The following is a 10,403-nucleotide window of genomic DNA, read 5'->3' on the forward strand; positions in this document are numbered from 1 at the left end:
AAAAAGTCTAATTTAATTATCGAACTACAAATATTCAGATAAAAAATAAACAAAGATTTAGAAAATATAACTTAATTTACAATAGAAATGATAATATAATAAATATAGCAAGTATATATAAATATTATTATTATCTATTTTTTTACTTATAAAAAATTATATAGATACAAATATAGAAGAATAATTTAAAATAACACACATTTTTAAAATAAGAAGGATAAAATTATATATAATAAAAAGAAGTAATATATTATATATATATATATATATATATATAAATATATATATATATATATAAAGTATATATATATATATAAATTTATATATTTTTATATTATTATTAATATTTATAAATATAAAATTTTATATTTAGAATAATAATGACTTTATCTTAGAAAAAAATATTTAGAAAATTAAAAAACTAATAAAAAAATTTTTTGAGAAGACAAAAAAGAAGAATTAAAAAATATTAATTTACATAATTTTAATGGAAAAGCTTAAATTTAGTTATTAGAATAAAATATAAATACTTAAAAATAAAAACTAAATTATATTATAAATTTATGTAATTATAAATATAAATAAAGTTAAAAATTAAGTGTTAATTCTTGTATTTAGTCTAATTTTGAAATTTAATCTTTTTTGCTTTTAAAAAATGGTCTTTTTTTTAAATAATAATAACCTTCTTTTTAAAAATAATAGCTAGTTTTATAATAATTGAAAGATTAAAATTTAAAGGAAGTCGAAAATTTAGATAATCTTATTAACGAAATTAATTTTTATTGCAAAGAAAATAATTTTCTAGTCTAAAGTTTATATGTTAAAAGTGATGGTAATAAATAGAATATATAAATAAGGGAAAATAATTTAAATTTTATGGAAAATTAATGAATAAGAAATTAGTATATTAACTAATAAATATAATAATTATTTTTTATAAATATTTAATTTTGCTATATAAAAAATATATGAACTAAATAATTTATAAATATAAAAAAATTTTTCTTATATATACAATATATAATTTTATATATTATATTTAAAAATAAAATATAAACATGATTAGATATATTAACTTTTAGATTAAAATATATTTAAATTATTAATTTATATTTTATTTTTTTAAAGGAACAAAAATAAATTTAACAAAATCTATTATATAATAGCATCATATTCCCTAAAAAAATAAAAATATAAATTTTTAATAAAGGTTTTTATTATTTTAAAGAAAAAAATATAAAATTTAAATATATATATTTACATAATATATATAAATAATAAATATATTTAATTATATAATTTTATATATATATATATATATTAATTTTTTAAAAAAATATACTTTTCTTCCAAAAAAATACGTAAATTAATTAATGTCAATAAAATAACAAAAAAGATAATATCCTCAAAACACGAAGAATTAGAAAAAGGTACATTTAATAAAAAAAAGCAAAAACTAAATAAAATAAAGGATTCGAAGTGCATTTATAAGGTGCAAATAATTAAAGATTACAAAATAAAAGACAAGAATAATTGAAATAAAATCGTGTATAAAGTTAAGAAAGAAAAAGATGGGAAAGTAAAAAAATAAAAAAAATCTGTTAATAAAATAAATAAATATAATAAAAGTCGAAAAGCCTAATAATCCCGAGGATTCTAAAAAATAATAAAAAAGAATAAAATTCCTCCAAATTAAGACTAAATAATCCAGACATGTATAAAAAGTTTAAAAAAGAAGACATAAACATACTAAAACAGAGTATAAGGGACTTCCGTGAATACCAAAAAGTAAAAGACGATGAATATTATGATCAAGAATTCGAATTTGATACTGTGGAAGATGAAATCGAAGAAAAAATCGAAGATTTAGGAAGTCCTGTGTATGAAAAAAAAGAATTTTTTTAAATATAAAAAGGTAAATAAATAATCATTAAAGCAAGACCGATTTCAGCTGTGGAAAGAATAGGCAATAATTAAAGATATAAAAATAAAAATGAATATGATTTCGAAAAAAGAAGCCTTTAGATTAATGAAATTACTAAAGTATTAAATTCTAATCCATTTGAAGGTTTAGGAAAAAAAAAAGAAGATTAAAGTTAAAAATATCATAATAATATAGAGAATTAAATAAAAAATATTGAAAATTAATAATATAGTGAATAAAATCTTAATGATTAATAAAAGAATATGTAAAAATATGAAAATAATACAGAAAATTAAATAAAAAATATAGAAAAGTATGAAAAAAACATTGAAAATGATTAAAAAAATATTGAAAATTAATAAAAATATATCGAAAATTAATAAAGAAATGATAAAAAAAGAGAAAATTAATAAAAAAAAGATAAAAAAAAAGACATTATAATAAAAAGCAACTAAAAAAATATAGAAAATAATTAAAATTATAAAAAAAATGAAGGCTTAAATTAATTATTTAATAGAATTTAGAAATTAAATGAAAAATAAATAAATGAATTAGAAAATTTAATGGATAAAATCGAATAAGGTAAAATAAATTTCGAGGCTTTACTTAATTTAGAGTTTTTAGTAAAAAATAATGAACTTTAGAATTTAAGTTAATAAATTCAAAAGGAGCTTTCTTCCAATACAAACTAATTAAATATTATGTTATAATAAAATCAACTTGAAGAAGTAGAAAATATTTAATTTAAAAATCTAAAAGATACTTTATAAATGAATAATAAAGAACATTTATTAGAAAAAAATAAACAATTAAATCAAGAATATAATAAATAATTATATAAAGATTAAAATTAATAAATGTAGGAAGTTTAAAATAATTAACTATAAGATGTTTAAAAAGAATAATTATAAGAAGATATAAATGAACATTTTTAAGACAAAAATGAAGAGGATGATATTTAACTGAAAAATAAACCAAAGAATATTATTATTAAAAAAGGATAAAAATAAGTATTAAAGAAGAAAAAAACAACCTTTAAAAGTTTTTAATCCCATGATTCTTTATCTAAAAATAATAATAATTAAATGTCATCAATAGAAAGTGAATCTATGAATTTATATTTACCTTAAATAAAAGAGGAATTTTAAGAGAAAAAATAAGAAAATTCTGAGAAAAAGAAGATCATTTAATAATAATTTGAAAAAAAAGAATTCAAAAAAGAACCTTAAAAAAATATTTGGAATTCTAAAAAAGAAATAATTAAAAAGAAATTTCTTTTGATAAAAAAAACGACGAAAAAAAAACATAAGAAAATATACAAAAACAAGTTTAAAAAATATCATAAAAATAAGAAGAAAAACCATCAAAAATATATGAAAATCCACCAAAAATACATGAAAAAAAAGAAGAAAATCCTTAAAAAAAACAAGAAAATTTGTCAAAAAAAGATGATAAATCATTTAAAATTTAAGAAAAAATTTAAAAAATTTAATAAAAATAGGAAGAAAATCCTCAAAAAATATCTGAAATTTCATAAAAACAAAAACAGTAAATTTAATAAAAACACTAAGAAAATTCTTAAAAAATATCAGAAATTTCATAAAAACAAGACGATAATCTTCAAAAAGTACTACAAAAGTAGCTCACTTCTTAATAGCAAACATCACCTAAAGAAGAAATAAACTCCTAAAACCTCTTTGACTCTTTAAAATTATTCAATATGACCAGTGAAGGACGTTTTAAGTCAATTGAACGTGAAAAAATACTCTAAAATGCCGCTTAGGATTTACAAAAAGACTTATAGGAAAAATTAAAATAAGTAAATGAGTTAATAAACGTCCACGAAAAAAAGCTACTGGGCGGAAATACAAACATAACTAAAATACAAGAATAAGAACTTGAAAAAGAAGACGAATTTATAAATTTATTTTTAAATTAAAAAAAAATAACCGAATCTTTATAAATACCAACCCTTCCTTAAGGCTAAATACTCAAAATAACTATTATTTCGACCTGGGGTGATTAATATTACGTAGGTATGACCGGTATAGAGTTTTTTGATGAAAAAGGGGAATAAATAATCATAAAAGATACAAAAAATTAACTAAAAGCGGCCCCTAGTGGACTAAATATACTCCCTGAATACGAAAAAGATCCACGAATAGTTGATAAAATAGTCGATGGGGTTTATTTGACATGTGATGATATGCATATGTGGCTGGCTCCATTTAAAAGTCCAAATATAATCACTATAGATTTTTTAGAAAGTAAGAAAATATCAATGATTAGGATTTGGAATTATAATAAATCTAGAATTCATGCTTTGAGAGGAGTGAAGAATATTCAAATTTCTATTGATGACAATTTAATTTTCAAAGGAATTATTTAAAAAGCGACTGGAAACCAATAAAATTTCGATTGCTGTGAATATATTATGTTTACGGAAAATTAAGGGATTATTTAAAATATTTAAAATAATGATTGGTTGTTGAAATGTTAGGTTTCGGAAAATTCCCTTCTTAAATAAAATAGTAATAATAATAATAATAACTTAATTTTATAAAATAATAATAAAACCTTTAATGAAAAGGCAAACTAGATAATATCTAAAAATGAAAAGCCTAAAAAAAAGAAAGGAATAAAATGCTCGAAACTGACTTTCTAAATACTAGAAAGTTGGGATAACAGTCCTTTTGTGGGAATAACAGGAATTTAACTATTTGATGATTTTGGTAATATAATATAATTAAAAAAGTCCTTTTTAGAAGGAAAACCATATGATTTGAAACATATTCCAGGTTTTGAAAATGATGAGAGGACTATAGATAAATTAATAAATGGCTAAAATTAAAGTGTGGATGAAAAAAATATGTGGATGATACCATTTTGTGAGGAAAAGGCTTACTTTTCAATTACATTTGAAACTCCGAAAATTATTAGTGCATTCAAAATTTGGAATTATAATAAAATTTAAACAAAAGACTAATATGAATAGAATAGAGGAGTTAAGATTTTGAGTATTTTCGCAGACGAAAATATACTTTTAAATAATTCTAAGGGAATTTTGATAAGGAAAGGTCCGGGAAATGATTGCTTTGATTTTGGATAAGTTTTTCCTTTACCGAATATTAATTCTATTAATACATAAATATTAGAAAGTATTAAATATCCTCAAGAAATTAAAAAGGATATAATATAAGTATATAAATATTATATATGTATTTAATTATTATTTATTTTTATAGGAATACGATACATTACATATACCAAAAGGATTTTGTTTTAAAATATACATATATAGTACTTGGGGTGATTTACATTATTGTGGTTTAAATGGAATTGAGTTTTATGATTAATTTGGAGATCCGATTATTTATAATTAGAATATATCTTTTAAATTAGCGGCTGAACCATCTTCGGTATATATATAAATATGTATATTCATATAAATATAATTTATATATAAAGGTTAATATAATTTAAAATAAAATAAATGATGTAAGAACTATAGATAAATTAGTAAATGGATAAAATAATACATATGATGATAGAAATATGTGGTTAAGTCCTTTTATTGATCCAAAAAAGGAAAATTAAAATGGAATAAATTGCATATATATTTTTTTCGAAAAAATGGTGTTTTTGTCAGCCATTAATTTTTGGAATTACTCTAAAAATCCGAATAGGGGTTTAAAAGAATTGGAAATTTTCCTAGATGATCTTTTAATTTATAGAGTATTATTTTGTAATTATATAAAAAGTTTAATTTTTTATTTTTTAATAAAAAAGGGCTATTTACGAAAAGCACCAACAAATGAATAATTTTAAAAAGGGGGTTATCCTTTTGAAAGTACCATTCTTTTTAATAAAAATCCAAGTATTATATAAAAAATAAAACCGTAAATTTATAATGAAGATAAACTAAAATAAAATGTCCTATATTATAATGAAAAATAAGTAAAAAAATTAAAATATATAAATATATATAAAAAAATAAATATATATATATATTATATTTATTTATATATATATCTTATATATTTAGTTAATGAATCAATAAGATTTTTAATTAAATTAAAATTCAATTAATGGATAGTATTATTAAGATTTAGAAAGACCTTTTACTAGCGTTATAGGAATCAAATAATAATGATAATATTTAATATATAAATATATATATTATAATTAATATTTATATCATATATTTTTATTTTAATTAATTTTTTTTTTTTAAATACAAAAATAAATATATTTATTAATTATTTTTAATGGAAGACAATTAATTTGATGAAAAAAATAAAAAAAAAGCTCCTAAAAAAAAACATAATGAAAGAAAAAAGGTTCTGAAAAAATAAAAGTTTAAGAAACAATTAATGAAAATAAAAAAAAATTAATTAAAAACGAAAAAAATCCAAGTTATTTTTAAATATAAATAATATATATTAAATAAAAAATATATAATTTAAAAGTAATATCTTCTTCATAAAAAAATGAAGATTATAATTAAAATTTATTATAAGAAAAAAATAAAAATAATGATGATTTTTTAAAATTATAATAAGATAATTTTTCAATATCCAGTTAAGAAGAATCAGATGAAGAGTTTCAAATTAAAAGTGAAAAAAAAAAAAATTAATAGAATAAAACAAAAGAAAATTAAGTATTTTTATAAAATACATAATAAGAAAAACTTCATATATAAAATAAACAAAGAAAAATTAAAAAAAAATACAAGAAAAAACAAAAGAATAAAAAAATTAAGAAGAAGAAAAATAATAAGATGAAGAAAAAGAAAATAAAGGAAAAAAAAAAAATTAAAAAAATAAAAATAATGAAGAAGAAATAGCGGCTTAAAGTTAAATAAATATTATTAAATATATATATATATATATATATATATATATATTTATATAAATTATAATATTTTAAGGTTAGATTTTATTAGAATATATGAAAAAAGCAAATCGACCATATTCACTTATAAATATATTCGAAAATTTACATGGAAAAGTTAAAAAAGCCCAACTTTAATAATAATTAAATTTTTTAGTTAATAAAGTAAATATATATAATAATATATTTTTAAAAAATAAATTTAGGAATTAATTACAGTCAAAGAATTTGGAAAGTCATCTATTTATTTAATTAACTAAGAATTATTAGAAAAAGTTGATAAGAAATAATTAGAAAAAATGTAAAATGAATTAAATGAAAATAGAATTATTCATAGAGATTTGAATGAAGAAATCAAATAAATAAATAAAAATATTACAAACTATAATAAATAACTAACAAATGATGAAATCGATTAAGAAATTTTAATGTTTTAAGAAAAAGTACTGACTTTTTTTCATATATATATATAAATTAATTTTTTTTTAGATTAAATAAATTGACTTGAAAATATAATTTTATTAAAGTGAAAAATTTGTTTAAATACCTGAAAAGGAAGTTTAAATTTTCGAAGAATAAATATAGACAATCGAAGTTATTTAAATATAAATAAATCATTTTATGTTTATTTATTTATAAATAAAAATTAAATATATAAAATTAAAAGAAAGAATATAGAAAAAGAAAAGGAATGTGTAAAGAAGCTATTAATATTATTTCAGAGTCAATGGACATGAAAAATAATAATTAATTTAATTAATTGGAATTGAAGAGGAAAACTGAAACTGAAAATAAGTCTAAAAAAGAAAGAAAAAAATTTGTATATAAAATAATATTTAAAATAGATAATTATAAAAAAAAAAATTAAATTTTTAAATTATATGTTTTAATATTTAATAATTTTTCTTATGTAAGATATATTTTATATATAAAAAATTAAATATAAAAATTACTTCAAATAATTTGCGTAATATAATATTTTTTTTGGTAAAATTAAAGAAAAAAATTATAATTATAATTTAATGTTTTTAAAGATTACATATATATAAAAAAAAAAATATATATATATATATATATATATATATATATATATATATTATTATATATATATATATTTTTATAATGCTTTATTATTAGAACTATTTTTTATTTAATTTATAGTACATATTAATTATTTCTTTTTTTTATTGAAATATAATATTTGCTAATGAAAACATTTTCTTATAATTTTAATTTAATTTAAAATTATTAGTTTTTAAAACATTTTAATTTTTATCTTTAAAATATATTTTTTTAAAAAAGTTGATTAATAAAATATATTTCATTTTTAAAAATAATTTACTTTTAAAAATAAATTAAAACTATAATTTTTTTTATTATATTATAACTATATTTTTTTTTTAAATTAATTTTGTTTTTTTTTAAAAAATATAATATTTTTTAAAAAAATGCATTTAATTATTTTTATATATTAATATAATTTTTTTTATAATATATATAAAATATCTATTATTTAAATCATAACCTTTAAAATATTTTTTTTTTAATATAAATATTTAATTATCAATTTTACTATTGTTTTTGTATATTTAAATATTTAATTATGTTTTTTATATATAATTCAGATATTAAATGTACATTTTTTATTTATAATAAAAATAAAAAATAAGAATTTATCAAACATTTTTTTTTTTAATTTAATTTAATTTTTTTTTATATAATTTAAAAATAAATAATATTTTTTCAATATTTATAAAAAATGATCAATTTATATTCTAAAAATAATTTATTTAAAAAAAAATTTCCCGTAAATAATTTAATTCTTTTTTAGTTTTAATATATATAAATATATATATTTTAATCAAATTAATATAGATATTTAACTATTAAATTTTTTAAATAGTGTTATATTATGTTTAAAAATATTAATATACCATATATTATTATTAAAAGAAATTTAATCAGTATTTATAGGTTGTTATTTTTTTCAAATAAAAAAAATATATTTGTATTTTATATGTTAAATTTTATTATACCAAAAAATAATAACCTAAAAGTTTTTGATAAAATAATATTTTTACATATAAAAACTTATAATATGTTTTTTTTTTTTGGTATATATATATATAAGAGTAAGTAATTTTAAATGTATTTCATTTTTATTTAAAAAGAGAAAATTTTTCAAGAAAATATTTTGAAAGGTTTTTAATTTTTATTTACATTCAAAAAAATAACAGCCTCATGATCATCAAAACTTCCCAGTATTTTTTAATAATATACTGTTTATCCTAACTTAAAACGATAATTTTTTACTCGTCTAATTAATCACATATAGATAAATGACTCTCGTCTAAGCAAATAATTAATTCTTCGTTATCGAACATGATGATTTCTTCCTAAATATAGCTTTTTTTATTATTCTAAAGACTAATAATAACCCCTTATCCACTTTATAATTAGATGTTAGAGTATTATTATTAAGGCTAAACTTCCGATTATTAAAAGTAATCTTAAGATAGTGATACTAACTAAGAAGAATTATTAAAATATCGATTATATTCATTCATTTATTCTTTTATTTATTATTATTTTTAATTATATTCGAGTTATATTAAGTCGATACTTTCACTTAAAATTCCAAATACATTTATTTATTCATTTTTTTCATCGTATATGCCATTGTTTTGGTATTTTTTTTAAGTAAGAGATTACTTTTTTATTTGTTTTTTTTTATTTTATACAGTTTTTTTTATTTATTAATTTTATTAGATTTTCATTTTATTTTTATTATAATGTTTTCTTTAGATGATTTAAGAAGTTTTTTTTTTTAAGTTGTTTAGGTTTTTAAATTTTTTTTTTATATTAATCTTTTTTTTTTTTTTTTTTTTTTTTTAATAGATTGATTTTATATTTTTTTATATAATTAATATTATAATAATTTATATTTGTACTAAAATAATATATAACACTTATATTTATATATTTAAAATTATAGTATTTTTTCATAAATCTTAATAAAAAATTTCCCCATCTAGAAATTAATTCAATAAAATTCAATAAATTTAAAATAACTAGTGAGATCAAGTAAAAAAAAGATAAAAAAAAAATTAAATATATTATTAATTTATAAAATTAATTACTACAATTAAGGTGTATTAATATTCAATTATTTAAATTAAATAAAAAACAAAAACAAAAAAATACAAAAAATCTAAAAACTTCACGCATAAATATATAAAATTTAAATTATATATAAATTATGTAACTCAATTTTCAAATGTATAAATAAAATAATTATTCATTTAAAATATAAAATATAAGAAAAACAAAATAACATTCTTTTGATTATTTTTTTTATTTTATTGCTAATTTATCTATTCTTAAAACATATTAAAAAATTATTTTATCCTAATTAATATTTTATATGATTTAAAAATATACATAACATAATTTATTTTAATAAATATATCTCATTTAATTATCTGTAATTATAAATTGATACTAATATTAATATTCATAATCATAATCATTAATAATAATTATTATATTCACCGTTATATATAAATATAATTTAATTTATACATAT

At 15.7% G+C, this 10,403-nt stretch overlaps 2 protein-coding genes across 2 annotated transcripts, besides 31 other annotated features; both read left to right on the plus strand. All coding sequences in view use genetic code 6, as the record gives it.

Annotated features, from left to right (window-relative positions):
- The first annotated feature begins 245 nt into the window (after positions 1-245).
- Positions 246-327: a microsatellite.
- Positions 246-352: a microsatellite.
- Positions 353-1,234: 882 nt separating this feature from the next.
- Positions 1,235-1,326: a microsatellite.
- Positions 1,242-1,280: a microsatellite.
- Positions 1,248-1,321: a microsatellite.
- A 399-nt stretch (positions 1,327-1,725) lies between the features above and the next one.
- Positions 1,726-3,840, plus strand: IMG5_089910 (hypothetical protein; the record flags this gene model as incomplete). The annotated part of the gene is made up of 1 exon (XM_004035720.1): positions 1,726-3,840. A coding segment is annotated over one exon (1,923 nt), but the record flags the coding sequence as incomplete, so codon positions are not given.
- Positions 2,174-2,321: a microsatellite.
- Positions 2,212-2,313: a microsatellite.
- Positions 2,296-2,371: a microsatellite.
- Positions 3,257-3,359: a microsatellite.
- Positions 3,279-3,326: a microsatellite.
- Positions 3,312-3,359: a microsatellite.
- Positions 3,409-3,533: a microsatellite.
- Positions 3,439-3,530: a microsatellite.
- A 1,272-nt stretch (positions 3,841-5,112) lies between the features above and the next one.
- Positions 5,113-5,157: a microsatellite.
- Positions 5,158-5,882: 725 nt separating this feature from the next.
- Positions 5,883-5,935: a microsatellite.
- Positions 5,883-5,940: a microsatellite.
- Positions 5,893-5,934: a microsatellite.
- Positions 5,896-5,965: a microsatellite.
- Positions 5,923-5,968: a microsatellite.
- A 377-nt stretch (positions 5,969-6,345) lies between these two features.
- Positions 6,346-6,391: a microsatellite.
- Positions 6,347-6,384: a microsatellite.
- A 277-nt stretch (positions 6,392-6,668) lies between the features above and the next one.
- Positions 6,669-6,766: a microsatellite.
- Positions 6,767-6,798: 32 nt separating this feature from the next.
- Positions 6,799-6,837: a microsatellite.
- A 37-nt stretch (positions 6,838-6,874) lies between these two features.
- IMG5_089911 (hypothetical protein) lies at positions 6,875-8,123 on the plus strand (the record flags this gene model as incomplete). Its single annotated transcript, XM_004035721.1, has 4 exons — positions 6,875-6,982; positions 7,024-7,260; positions 7,307-7,411; positions 7,485-8,123. The coding sequence occupies 4 exons, from the start codon at positions 6,875-6,877 to the stop codon at positions 8,121-8,123; spliced, it is 1,089 nt and encodes a 362-aa protein (XP_004035769.1).
- Positions 7,115-7,147: a microsatellite.
- Positions 7,875-7,932: a microsatellite.
- Positions 7,880-7,939: a microsatellite.
- A 5-nt stretch (positions 8,124-8,128) lies between the features above and the next one.
- Positions 8,129-8,171: a microsatellite.
- Positions 8,169-8,226: a microsatellite.
- Positions 8,227-8,503: 277 nt separating this feature from the next.
- Positions 8,504-8,543: a microsatellite.
- Positions 8,544-9,685: 1,142 nt separating this feature from the next.
- Positions 9,686-9,710: a microsatellite.
- Positions 9,704-9,751: a microsatellite.
- The last annotated feature ends 652 nt before the right edge of the window (positions 9,752-10,403 follow it).

Source organism: Ichthyophthirius multifiliis (genome assembly GCF_000220395.1).
Source record: "Ichthyophthirius multifiliis unplaced genomic scaffold scaff_1120509250700, whole genome shotgun sequence".
Taxonomy (NCBI): domain Eukaryota; phylum Ciliophora; class Oligohymenophorea; order Hymenostomatida; genus Ichthyophthirius; species Ichthyophthirius multifiliis.